Raw genomic sequence first — 13,138 nt, 5'->3', positions numbered from 1 at the left:
GGGACAGCTCATCCTGGGATGGGACAGCTCATCCTGGGGTGGGACAGCTCATCCTGGGATGGGACAGCTCATCCTGGGGTGGGACAGCTCATCCTGGGGTGGGACAGCTCACTCTGGGATGGGACAGCTCATCAAGGGATGGGACAGCTCATCAAGGGATGGGACAGCTCACCCTGGGATGGGACAGCTCATCCTGGGGTGGGACAGCTCATCCTGGGGTGGGACAGCTCATCCTGGGGTGGGACAGCTCACTCTGGGATGGGACAGCTCATCCCTGGGGATGGGACAGCTCACTCTGGGATGGGACAGCTCACTCTGGGATGGGACAGCTCACCCTGGGACACCTGCCCATGGGGATGGGACACCTCCCCCAGGAGTGGGACACCGTCCCCAAGCCCTCCTGGCCCCCTCAGCCCCAACAGGAATAACTGCAGAGCAAAACGCACCTGGAATATTTCACACCGTTTCCAAAAGTACCTCTAAGCACATCCTGCCTTTCTCCCAGTGCCAAACAGTCCCAATTTTTTCTGGCATTTCAAACATTTCATCTAATATATTAAATCAGATGTAGATATCTAATGTATCTACATACTAAGATACTACACAACATCTCCAAAATTCCATTGCTAAAGATTACCACACATTATGATTCATTATCCAACAAACAGAATTTTTATGGGCTGTTCTAAAATGTTTCAATCTCTTTAATTTCGTTTTCCATTTAAGCTTTGGATTTCAACCCGATTTATTTGGGGAGGGAAAAGCAAGCACCCCTCTCCTGCTTGCTGAGCTCTCATGAATGTTCTCCTGCAACTGTTCTGGGGGCAAAAGCTGTGATTTCTTGTAAATTAGTGATGAATAAAGCTGAGGTTTCTGCAGTATGGATGGATGGGTGCTGTGGTGCTGGGAAAGGGAATTCACCCAAGGACCCAGATCTGGGGTTATTCCACACTTGAACATCAGATTTTGCTTCATCTGCTGCAGTACCTGGCAGCAGCCCCTCCCAGGGAAGAAGGGAATAAAAACCCCTGGACACTGTGTCTCCCAGAGATCAAATCCCAGTTAACAGCAGGGGCTGTAGCATCACCCCTGAGGAGTTCAGAGTCCAAGGGAATTCCCAGCAGGGGCACAGGAAGGGAAATGTCCTTCCCCAGGGCAGGTCCAGGACTGCCAGCACTGGGAGCTGGGATCAAAACCTTTCCCATGGCTCAGGAACATCCTGACCTGGAAAGCACATCTGGAACCAGAACAAGAAAACCCACAGAGCTTCCCCTTGCAGCTCCAGCTGTTTGTCCCATCCCTTTTCTCCATGAGACACAAACAGGGTAAAAAAATCCTGAGAGTTTTGCAGCCCAGATCCCACCCTGTCCTGGAGGATCTGCTCCCACCTTCCCCCAGCACTGGTGACATTCCAAGGTCCCTCCCAGCCCTGGGAATCCAGACCTGAGGGGAAGCTGGAGAGGGACAAAGCCCAGAAGCCACCAAACCACGAGGCCACACCAAGTCTGGGAACTATCAGCTCTTTTATTTGCCCATGTAAAAGTTGGAAAAGCACCTGCAGCAGTTCCTCTCAATAAACACCCATCTGGATAGCTACAGTACAATATATACAGATCAGAATCCCACAGGGAACACCTGGGAGTTCTGGCTGAAGGTCTCCAAGCAGCAGCAATACAATCCATGCAATTAAAACTCCATAAATTATTACCCAACATCTGCTGTGAGTCTGTACACAATATACAAAGAGCTCTTGTCCAAATTCATCATTTCCTCATGGAAAAGTCTCCCCACCAGGAGAGCTGCAGCCAGCAAAGGCCAGGGGGCACAGCCTGGGGGGCTCTGCAGAGTCTCTCCTGTGCAAGCACATTTCCTCTGAGCTCGAGTCGTACAAAAATACATGGAAAAATAGATCCAGTACAAATCCCAGGCTCCTGCTGGAGGAATCAAGCCCAGCTCACCTCGCACGGGCTGCCAGAGCTCCGGGGGAGGCAGCTGGGCCAGGAGGGGGCAGAGCTGGCAGCTGCAGCCCTCAGCCCGCTCTCAGCAGGAGCTTGCAGCAGTAAGAACACTTTGGGTTTGAAAAAAATAATTTAATTACTCTGTTGGTTTGGTTTTTCACAGTCTCTGCTATTGCACAGCTTTGTCAGGTTTTCTTTCACGGCCCGAAAGAAAGATGCATAGCAATCCCACAGGAACAGCTCTGCCAGGGAGGGAACTGCCCACGGCTCTGGGAGCGGGGAGGAACCAGCAGAAAATAAAGGCAAAGAAATAAAGGGCAAAGAAAAAAAGGCAAAAAAAATAAAGGGCAAAGAAAAAAAGGCAAAGAAACAAAGGGCAAAGAAAAAAAGGCAAAAAAATAAAGGGCAAAAAAAAAGGAGGGGAAAAAGGAGGGGAAAAAGGAGGGGAAAAAGGAGGGGAAAAAGGAGGGGAAAAAGGAGGGGAAAAAGGAGGGGAAAAAGGAGGGGAAAAAGGAGGGGAAAAAGGAGGGGAAAAAATGAAAAAAAATAGGAAACAAAAGGAGAAAAAGGGAAAAAGAAAGGAAAAGAAAGGAAAAGAAAGGAAAAGAAAGAAAAAAAAGGAAAAAAAAGGAAAAAAAAGGAAAAAAAAGGAAAAAAAAGGAAAAAAAAAGGAAAAAAAAGGAAAAAAAAGGAAAAAAAAGGAAAAAAAGGAAAAAAAAAGGGAAAAAAGGGAAAAAAAAAGGAAAAAAAAAAAGAAAAAAAAAAGGAAAAAAAAAAAAAAAGGAAAAGGAAAAGAAATAAAAGAGGAAAAAAAAAAGGAAAAAACCCCATGAAGATGTTAAGAAGCTCCCCTGCAGCCCCAGAGCCAGCTGCAGGAGCAGGTGAGCAGGTGAGCAGTGAGGAGCCCCCGGTTGGCACCGAGCCCCCCCGGGCGGTTGCGGCTACTCGGGGGTGCCCGCGGGGGGCGGGCAGGGCCAGCGGCCCCGCAGGCTCCGGGCGATGCTCGCGGCCATCCCCAGCAGCTGCTCCTGCATCTCCAGCAGCTGCCGGCCCGAGTAGGCCCCGAGCCCCTCGGAGCTCAGCTGGGCTGCCAGAGCCTGCACCTGCCCCGGCAGATCCACGGCGGGCGGCTCGGCACTGCCACTGCTGCTGGTGCTGCTGGTGCTGCCTGCGTCCACCAGATCTGCAGGGAGGGAAAGGAGACAATGCAGGGAAATCCCAGCACAATTCCAGCTGGTTTGTACAAAATCACATCTCTGAGCAGCCTGCAATGCATTTATTCCAGGGGAAGCGTTCCCAGAAAGGCACTGCACCCTGCCCTTCCTCAGGGTTACAATAAACCTAAACCCAAAATAATTCTCTCCACCAGCACAGCAGAACCCTCCAAATCCAAAGCAAAAAGCCACCAGCAAGGTACCTGCTGCAAGTTTTTCCTCATCTCCACTCAGAGATTTCTCCTCCACATCATTCCCAGGCTTCTCAGTATCTTCAAGCACTGTGCTTTCCTCCAACACCCGAAACTTCACCTGGGCGTGTTTGGGGGAGAGAAAACATTTTTAGATTGGGAAAAAAAAAGGTGAGTAATAAATAAACTATAAATCATAATAAGTTATAAATATTATAATAAATCAAATCACTTTTCCTGTTAATGATAACAGTTTAACCAAGCCATCTGTATCTTGAATTCATGGTACTGAGGCAGGCAGGGATTAAATTTTAAAGTGCTGTTTTTAATGAAGGAAAAAGGCATCATTCCTGCTGCAGTAAACGGGATCGATTTTGGCTTCCAGGGTGCTGAAATCCCACTTTACCTGCTGCTCATGGTATCCCCTCAGAGCTCGTTTGACATTGGAGACCTTGGGGGAGCGGATGGGGAGGGTTTTGATCTCCAGGGCTGTCAGAGTGCTCAGGTCTCCCACGGTCTTGATGTTCTTGGCTCGGATGAGCTGCCCCAGGCCCCTGGCACTGCAGCAGGGGAGGCAAAATGGGTTATTGGTGCACAATCAGGGAATATCCCCAGCTGGAGGGAGCCACAGGATCATTACTCCAACTCCTGGCCCTGCACGAGCTCCCCAACCCTGGGGAGCTTTTCCGTCACCAAAAAAGTTGAAAAACGCCAAAATATTCAAGTTTCTTCCTCACCCAACCAACCCCATTCCCTTTAAAGAATTCTGGCTACAACTTAGGCTCAGTAAGAGCTCAGTCTTTACTGAAATCACCTCCAAAAGCAAGGAGCCACTGACCAGATGTTGGATGTGATCTGAGGTAAAATGACATCCACAGGGGCTTTGCAGCCGGCCAAGGCAGGGTACACAAACTCCGAGAGGCACGGCAGGGACTCCTTGGACATCTCTGTGATCTGGGACAACACAAGCAGAGCATTAAATTCACTGTCACCCACTGAAAACAGGGGAAAAAAATAGAAGGGAAACATGAACCAAAGCACTTCTTACTAAACACTTCTTTGAGCTCTTAAATTTAAGGGTACGAGATCCTGGGGACAGAAATCCTTTGGTTGGAGTGGTAATGTGCTGGATAGAAAAAGAGGAAAAAAACATCTCAGGGTGGTAGGAATTGAGTCAATGGTAGGAATTCAGTTAACAGCAGGAATTCAGTTAATGGTGAGATTTTAGCCCCTGAAACCTCAGAGTTCACAGTAACAGAATGAGTCAGGCTAAGGCAGTTTTGTTTCTTACACTTCTGCTCCTCAGCCCTTACAACTGTGTGTAAGTGACTACAAACATGCACCAAAGCCATGCTGTTTCTGATAAATACACAAATGCTTGGGACACACAGAGTATTGTACAGGCCCTACCCTGACCTGCATGTTGGAGAGGATTTTAAGGCTCCTGGAGGAGGGTGAGGAATGGGATCTGATGACAGGACTCCTCCTGTCGATGTCGTCTGCCAGGCCCTCCTGGAAAATGGGGTTTGCAAAAGAGACTCGGCGGATCTGAGGAGAGAGAGAGGGAGGTTTCAGAGTGGGAACTCAGCCCAGCACAGCCTGGGGAGGTCACTCTGAGGAGACAGAAAAATTCAGTTTGGCATCACTGAAGTTCTTGAACGAGCCAGGGAATGTTTCAGCCAAGGACAGGCTGAGGATTCCCTCAGGAATCTCCGTGTACAACCCTGAGCGTGCTGCTCCTGGATGTGCAGCGATCCAGGGTGCTCTGCCTCAAAATAAAACCCTCACAATGCAAATCTGGCACATTCCAAACCCAAACCTCACCATTCCTGTAAGATTATTCACAACAGTCACCAGTTATTTAACAGATGTGGAGTGATCTCAGTTACCCATGGAGCAGCACCCAGTTCCCAGGGTTACCTTGTTGGCAGGCGACAGGGAATCGTCCTCCTGGCTCCTCTTGACGCCTCTCTTGAGGATGCTGGTGGAGGGGGAGGCTGAGGGGGACCACGTGCAGCGGGCCTGGAGGCTGGTGGGGCTCTCAGCCACCTGCCCTGGGCCATCCCCTGCCCCCTTCAGGGGGGAATCCACGCTCGGCTCCGCCACGGCCACGCTCTCAGGCACTTTGATTTCATTCTCCTCCAATTCCTCCTTCATCTCCTGATCTGCACCAACACGAGTTTCCCCAGCACAGTTCTCAGCTTCTCCTTTATCCTCCTGATTTCCTTCCAGCTCCTTCACCTCTTTTTCCTCAGGTGTGCTGTCGACACTCAGCTCCTCAGGCACCTCCTCCAGCTCTCCATTTTCCTTGATTTCCTCCTTTTCTGCAGCTGCTGGTTCTTCCCCCTGCTCCCCTGAGTCCAGGCAGCTCTCCCTGGGCTCCTCAGGAACACTCTCAGGCAGAACCTGCTCTGTTTGCTCCTTCTGCTCAGCAGGTTCCTGTATTTCCTCCATGGACTCGGTGGTTTCAGCTGCTGAAGCCTCTGGATCCTCAGGACTCTGCTCCTCCACCCCCACGGTGCTTCCCTGCAGGTTCTCCACATCCATCTCCTGCCTGTCCAGGCTGAAGGTGCAGGGTTCCTCAGGAGGGTGCAGTGGAGTGCTCATTCCACAGGGAGCCAGGGCCAAGCTCTCCTCCAAGTCTGAGGGACCAGAAACATTCTGAACTGGGGTCTGGGCTGGGGTCTGGGTGCCCTCAGGCTCCTCCAGCTCAGCTTTCTCCATTTTAGACTCGGAGAGCTTTGATTCAGGCACCTGCAGCTTTGGCTTTTTGAAGCAGCAATCACAGCTCTTGATTTTTTTCACCCTTTTGCTTCTCTTGTTGTGGCACTCAGGGCTCTGCACAGAGGAGGGCTCAGCACCTGGAGTATGTGCAGCTGGGGCACAGTCCCCTGTGCTGCTGTGCCTCTCCTCTGCTGCCCTCCCATCCTGCTCAGGCTCACAGGGGCTGCCCAGAGACTCCATGGATGCCTCAGCCTTGTTGGGCTCCACGCTGGTGTCCTGCAGAGCTCCTGGACTCTCAGAGCTGCCAGAGCCCTCAGCCTCTGCAGCGATTTCCTGCTCTTCCAGGCCACCAGGCTCAGCTGGCACTGCAGCCCCTGTGCCAAGCTCAGGCTCACCTTTACTGGCCTCCAGGGCACTCTTGGTTTCACTGCCCTGGGCAGGTCCCTCAGGGCTCTGGCTGCCTGCCTGTCCCTCTTTCAATTTCCCTTCCAGAGAATTGCTTCTACTCCTCACTTTCATGGGTTTTTTCTTCCTTGTGCTCTCCTCCTTGCCCTCAGAGCTGTCAGCCTCAGAGTTTTCTATGCTGGCCAGCAGCCCTTGGGAGGATCTCCTGGTGTGGTAGCGCGGCCGCTCCACCTTTGGCCCTGCTGTGCCTTCCCCCTCTGCCCTGGGGGCCTCCTCTGCCCTCCTGCCAGCCCTGCCAGGCTCCTCCTCCAGCCCCCTGAGAGCAGGGCAGTCCTTGGAGCCCCACTCCTCTGCCGCTCTCTCGGGCTGGCTGCTCTCTTTTGTGCTCTCCGTGGTTTTCCCAGGAATTCCTTTCTGCTTCTGGGATCCATCCCCTTTGCCCTGGGACAGCTTCTTCTGGCCAGCTTTCTCCTCCTCTTTCCTCCTGTCTCTCTTTGGGGGCCCATCCTCCCTGTCCTGGCTGCCCGAGGAGCTCTCCAGGGGCTCCGAGCGTCTCCTGGAGGAGCGTCTGAGCTGCTTCTGCTGCGGGGACGCCTGAGGCGCCTGGCTGTCCTCCCCTGGGGGCTGCTCGGGGCAGCTGCTGCCCTCTGGGGGGGTGTTCTCCTTCGAGTCCGTGTCCTGCCCCCGGGCCTGCTCCATCTCGGCGATGGCGCCCTGGGCGCTCTGGATGTCAGCCTCGGTGGAGAGCAGCACCTGCGAGTGGCTGAGCAGGATGTGCTGCACGTCCTGCCCCGCAGAGCCCAGCTCAGCGCTGCTCTCCAGGCTCTCAGGGGGCTCCTCAGGCCTGCCCTGGAGTTTGGGTTTGCTGCCCTGCAGCTCCATCCTGCTCTGCCGGCGCGTCACCCTGCGGGCAGGCGCGGCGGCCTCGGCTTTCGGGGGGTTTCTGCCCTCCTCCCCAGACTTCTCTGCCTTAGCCCCAGCCCTGCTGTCACTGCTGCTCTGCCGTGTGCCTGCCTCAGGAGGGCTCCCAGGCAGCTCTGACACAGCGCCCAGAGGGGCTGGGCTGAAGGGCCTGCTCTCTGCAGCCCCGAACTTCTCCAGCGTGATGAACGACTGGCGCCGGCTCACGGGCTGGGGCGTGCCAGAGACCATGTCACTGGAGGCTGAGCTGCTGGTGACATCTGAGGTGTCCTCCTTCCCTGCTGAGCTGTTGGTGACATCTAAAGTGTCCTCCTTCCCCACTGAGCTGTTGGTGACATCTAAAGTGTCCTCCTTCCCTGCTGAGCTGCTGGTGACATCTGAGGTGTCCTCCTTCCCTACTGAGCTGTTGGTGACATCTAAAGTGTCCTCCTTCCCTGCTGAGCTGCTGGCATCCAGGTGCCCATCTGGGGTGTCCTCCTTCCCCACTAAACTGTTGGTGACACCTGAGGTGTCCTCCTTCCCTGCTGAGCTGCTGGTGACATCTGGGGTGTCCTCCTTCCCCACTGAGCTCTTGGTGACATCTGAGGTGTCCTCCTTCCCTGCTGAGGCCTCCTGAGGAGCTGCTTCCACAGAGCTTGTCTCCATATCTTCTCCAATGGAGGTTTCCTCTGGGATCCCCTCAGCTGTCTCATTTTTGGCCTCCTCCTCGCTGGTGCAGGCTGGGCTCTCCTCTGAGTGAGATCCTTCACTCCCCACGTTCTCCTCCTGTCCCAAAAACATCAACAGCAAAAGGTTTGTCCCAGGAATCAAATGGATCAGTTGTACTTGCCCAATGAATATCATACAACAGTCAACTGCAGTTCTGGTGCAATAGAAAACAACACACCCACAAGGTTTTTCTAACCACCAAATGATTTATTATCTCTGCTTTGATAGCTATAAAAGACGCTTTTTAAAACCATTTAACCCCAAAACAAATCATCACAAAAATGCTTGAAGTTTTGCTGTATTTCACCTGCTCTGACTGGCTGTTAGCACAGCAGCTGTTCAGGCAAGTCCTCCCCAAAAGGAATTCAGGAATTACAATGTTTATCCCAATAAAATCCTGGGGCAGCACAGGCACGTGGGTGATCAGAAACTGCTCACATAAATCCTCCCATCCTAACATCAAATAACCAGTGATTTGGCCTAAATGACATTCTAATTAATCCTAAAGGAATAAATGATATAAAGCAGAACACTGCAATGGTGTTAAATTTTCTCTCACTTGGTGTTGAGAATGGAGAACAAATCACAAAACCTCTCATGCTTGGTAAAAATTCTGATTTTAGTGACCATCAGCCAATGGGAAATTACCTGAGGTTGGTTTGCAGGGTCTTCTTTGGCAGTTTCTACTGCAGGTGGCATTTCCCTAGAAGAGAATGACTGAAATCAGTGCTGCTCCAAAGGAGAACCCTTAAATCACCACAACTGGGCACTGGTACTCACAGAGAATCCTCCTGGCTCTGGCTGTACTGGGAGAATGAGCTGGTGTCCTGGGAAGCATCCAGGTTGTTGTACATGGCAGGAATGTCAGCTCTGGAACAACACCAGGAATGGGAATTTATTATCTCCTTATTTCAAGGCCATTCTTATCAGCTGCATTAAATCTTTACTTTTGGGCAATAAAAGCTTTGATTGGGATTCCCTCTCTGCAAAGAATTCACCACAGCCCAGAGGAGTTCCTGCCTCAAGTCCTGCTTACACTGCTGCTGCTGCCTAAGCACAGAAACACACCAATATTAACTTCTCTCATTAAAAGAGATCATTCTAAAGCTTCTTCTGCAATCAAGATGAGTCTTGGGAATATCCTAATTCCTGACTAAAGAAATCCCATCCTCAGCTTGTTTTACCCAATCCTTTCTTTCCCACGATTTATGAACAATAACATCTTGTATTTCACACTCTGAGTCACAAAGTGAAAATCTGAACTCCAAACTCCAAACAGACTAGAGAGAGTGCAATTAATCAGAAGAGGAAATGCCACTGCAAGAATAATTTGGTTGCTTTAATACAGCAAAGCAAGGAACTCTCTTAGCTTTAAACTCCATAACTGGTATGGAAGAACAAGACTCAATGGTCTGGGGAGGTGTGAGAAACAGGAACTGAAGTCAAGCTCAGCTACTCAAGGAATGACATTTCACATGAAGTTAAAACAATAAATGACAGACCTCTTTGACCTAAGCACTTCCTTCTGATGTTCTGTCAATATTCTTGGTTTTGTTTCTGGAGGAATAAACACAAAATCAACAGATTTCTCCTCTTCCAGAAGCGTCTCACTTGTTGTCTTAGGAGATGGAAATTCTAGTTTTAACTGCAAAGAGATAAAAAACCACCAAATCCTGGGTTAGGAACAAGAGAAGAATTGAAAATCAGGAATTTCTGAAGGGCATGGCCTATCTCTGTGAGGGATCTGCCAAACACAGAGCCCACCAAAACCCAAATCTGTCACAACCTCCACAGAAAATTCTGACAGGAATATTAACTCTGACTCTGCTAGGCAGCCCAAGCAGGAAAGAAAAATATTTCAGCATCCCCAAAGTGCTGATTTTGCCCTGAAGAGCCTGGACTTGATTGCAGGACCCCTCTCTGGGATCACTTTACCTTTGCAGGTGTTGCTTGCACGTTGCTGGGCTTGTCCTTGCCATCACTTTTGGCTTCACTCGTCTGTGCCAAGATTGAATCTCGTTTCTGTCCCACCTTCACCTCCATCCCACTGATCTTTGCATCCAGCTGGGAGTTCTCCATCTGTCCACATAAAACCACTGAATGTGCTGTGGGAAGGAACTCCAAGCTCACAAACCCACCCTGTGGTAATTTCCAGAATAAAACCATCCCACACCCACGGATTTCTTTTGAATTATGTAGAGGGCAACTTAAAAAATTATTTATTTCAAAGAAAGTCCTAGAACTCAAATTCCTAGATATCAACTTAAAAAATTAATTATTTCAAAGAAATTCCTAGAACTCTAAATTTACAATGCAGGAAGTGGCAAAAACAAGCTGAGCCTTTTGATATTGCTAACCCAGCAGAGTTTATCATCCTTAATATGAAACCAGTGCAGGTCAATCAGATTAAAAATCCCAGCTGACCTTTCACTCCCTGCTGAACAATTCCCAAGAAAACATTTACCAGGTCAGAGAAGGGGCCACTGCACTCCTCAGACACCTCAATGCTCTCAAAACCAGGCAGCAGCAGAGGGATTTTCTTTTTGGCTTGGCTTAACACAGACCTGCTCAACAACAAAAACCAGAAAATTATTTTAGATGTATGGGAGGGGAAAGGTGCAGGAAAAGAGCAGCAGCTCACAATGCAAACATGCCCAGCTTGCCCAGGGCACCAGAATGGCACAGCACCATTTATGAGAGGATGGGAACAATACAAAGCTGTGTTGTAGTGTGTTCATTAAGTTCATTTAATTCCTCCCCCATTTTATGTATCTAGGGTGGTTCTGCCCTCCTCAGTTTTCCCGCCACAGCCCTGCCAGTTCTATTGTCAATCTGTTAGGTTATATAATTCCTCCTCCCCTTTTTCCCTTACATGTATGCTTTTTCTCCTCCCTGGGCCAAGTCAATCACCCCCCCACTCCACCTAGCATTCCAGAAGCTTCTCCCCTTTGGGGGTTGTGGTTGGCTGTGGTCCCAGGGCCCCTCCCATACCTGGTAACTATTGGGCTCTCCACTAAGTCATTTGTATTAAGTTCATCCCCTCTTCTCCCCCTACTGGTCTTTTGTAAACCCCTCCCGGGTCCACTCCTTCCCTTTATAACCCTGAAGCATCCTTTGTTCTGGGTCATTCGCTGGGACATCGTGGGCTTTCCAATAAACCAAGTTTTGCCCCCTCAGTGAGTGTCCAGCTGCTTCCTTCTCGTCGTTAGCAGCGATCCAGTCCACAGTCAGCACAGCCCGAGGCCTTGGGTGCTGGCAGACCATGCAGCTGGGTGTCAGCCTTAACCTCAGCTGGCCACACTCTGACCTTCCCTGCTCTAAAGGCCAAACACACCTCGCTGCAAAGCCCTTCCTTACTTGAGCTGCGGGGGGTAGGTGAGGGAGGAGGCCCTGGCGAAGGTGCAGTTCCAGAGCTGGGCGCTCTGCTGGCGGATCTGCCGGCTCCGGTGCTGGAAGGCCGCGCACAGCACCGGGCTCAGCTGCTGCAGCAGCTCCGAGTCGCACGAGCCCGGGCAGTGGCACTGCAGGCACTGCAGGATCTCTGCCAGCAGCTTCTCCAGCTCGGGGGGAACAAAGCACAGCGGGGTTATAGAAATTTCCAACAAAAATTCAAAATATTTGAGTTACGAGTTAATTTTCGACGTTAAATTACAGCCCGAAATGTCACATCGCAATAAAGTCCCAGGGGTGGGTGCTCCTCACTTCTAGAAATTCAATTGGAATTTTTTTTTAATTTAAAATAATTTAAATTTAAATTTAAAATAATTTTAAAATTAAATCTCTATCCTCATCACATTATCTTTTCTTAACACAGCACCGGGCTCAGCTGCTGCAGCAGCTCCGAGTCGCACAAGCCCGGGCAGTGGCACTGCAGGCACTGCAGGATCTCTGCCAGCAGCTTCTCCAGCTCAGGAGAACAAAACACAGCGGGGTTAATACGAATTTCCAACAAAAATTCAAAATATTTGAGTTACGAGTTAATTTTCAACAATAAATAACAGCCCGAAATGTCACATCGCATTAAAGTACCAGGGTTGAGTGCTCCTCACTTCTAGAATTTCAATTTTAATTTTTTTAAATTTAAAATAATTTAAATTTGAATGAATTTTAAAATTAAATCTCTATCCTCATCACATTATCTTTTCTTAACACAGCACCGGGCTCAGCTGCTGCAGCAGCTCCAAGTCACGCAAGCCCGGGCAGTGGCACTGCAGGCACTGCAGGATCTCTGCCAGGAGCTTCTCCAGCTCAGGAGAACAAAACACAGCGGGGTTAATAGAAATTTCCAACAAAAATTCAAAATATTTGAGTTACGAGTTAATTTTCAACATTATTTTTACAGTTCAAAATGTCACATCACATTAAAGTCCCAGGGCTGAGTGCTCCTCACTTCTAGAATTTCAATTTTAATTTTTTTAAATTTAAAATAATTTAAATTTGAATGAATTTTAAAATTAAATCTCCACCATCATCACATTTCTATTATCTTTTTTTAATACAGAAGAAATGGCAGAATTCGGCTGTTCCGCATCTCCCCCAAATCCTTACTTCTAGAATTTAGATTTTAAATTCAAAAGAATTTTAAAATTAAATCGCTACCCTCATCTCATTTTTTATTTTATTACAGAAGTAATCGCAGAACTCTGCTGTTCCTCATCTCCCCCAAATCCTTACTTCTAGAATTTAAATTTTTAATTTTTTAAATTTTAAAGTATTTTAAAATTAAATCGCTACCCTCACCACATTTTTATCTTTTATTTTAATACAGAAAAAATGACAGAATTCTGCTGTTCCCTATCTCCCCCAAATCCTTACTTCTAAAATTTAAATTCTATATTTTTTTAATTTAAAGGAATTTTAAAATTAAATCTCTATCCTCATCACATTTTTCATTACCTTTTTATAACACAGAAGAAATAGCAGAATTCTGCTGTTCCATGTGCCCCCCAAATCCTTACTTCTAAATTTTAATTTTTAATTTAAAAGTTTTTTTTTATTACAGGAGAAACAGCCCACA

At 48.9% G+C, this 13,138-nt stretch overlaps 1 protein-coding gene across 1 annotated transcript in view; it reads right to left on the bottom strand.

The window, feature by feature from the left end:
• Window positions 1–2,891: 2,891 nt before the first annotated feature.
• Window positions 2,892–13,138, bottom strand: part of RIF1 (replication timing regulatory factor 1) — a 35,936-nt gene continuing 25,689 nt past the window's right edge. Inside the window, exons 23-35 of the mRNA XM_058028520.1 lie at window positions 11,479–11,681; window positions 10,586–10,685; window positions 10,057–10,200; window positions 9,624–9,766; window positions 8,902–8,991; window positions 8,770–8,824; window positions 5,284–8,178; window positions 4,780–4,911; window positions 4,412–4,489; window positions 4,202–4,317; window positions 3,770–3,923; window positions 3,376–3,484; window positions 2,892–3,141 (exon numbers count right to left, since the gene is read on the bottom strand). Coding sequence (XP_057884503.1) covers window positions 2,900–3,141; window positions 3,376–3,484; window positions 3,770–3,923; window positions 4,202–4,317; window positions 4,412–4,489; window positions 4,780–4,911; window positions 5,284–8,178; window positions 8,770–8,824; window positions 8,902–8,991; window positions 9,624–9,766; window positions 10,057–10,200; window positions 10,586–10,685; window positions 11,479–11,681 — 4,461 coding nt within the window. The 3' untranslated portion in view covers window positions 2,892–2,899. The remainder of the gene's footprint in view (window positions 3,142–3,375; window positions 3,485–3,769; window positions 3,924–4,201; window positions 4,318–4,411; window positions 4,490–4,779; window positions 4,912–5,283; window positions 8,179–8,769; window positions 8,825–8,901; window positions 8,992–9,623; window positions 9,767–10,056; window positions 10,201–10,585; window positions 10,686–11,478; window positions 11,682–13,138) is intronic.

The sequence above is a fragment of the Melospiza georgiana genome, chromosome 7 (genome assembly GCF_028018845.1).
Source record: "Melospiza georgiana isolate bMelGeo1 chromosome 7, bMelGeo1.pri, whole genome shotgun sequence".
NCBI classification, from domain to species: domain Eukaryota; kingdom Metazoa; phylum Chordata; class Aves; order Passeriformes; family Passerellidae; genus Melospiza; species Melospiza georgiana.
This window is presented reverse-complemented; position numbering and strand designations above follow the sequence as displayed.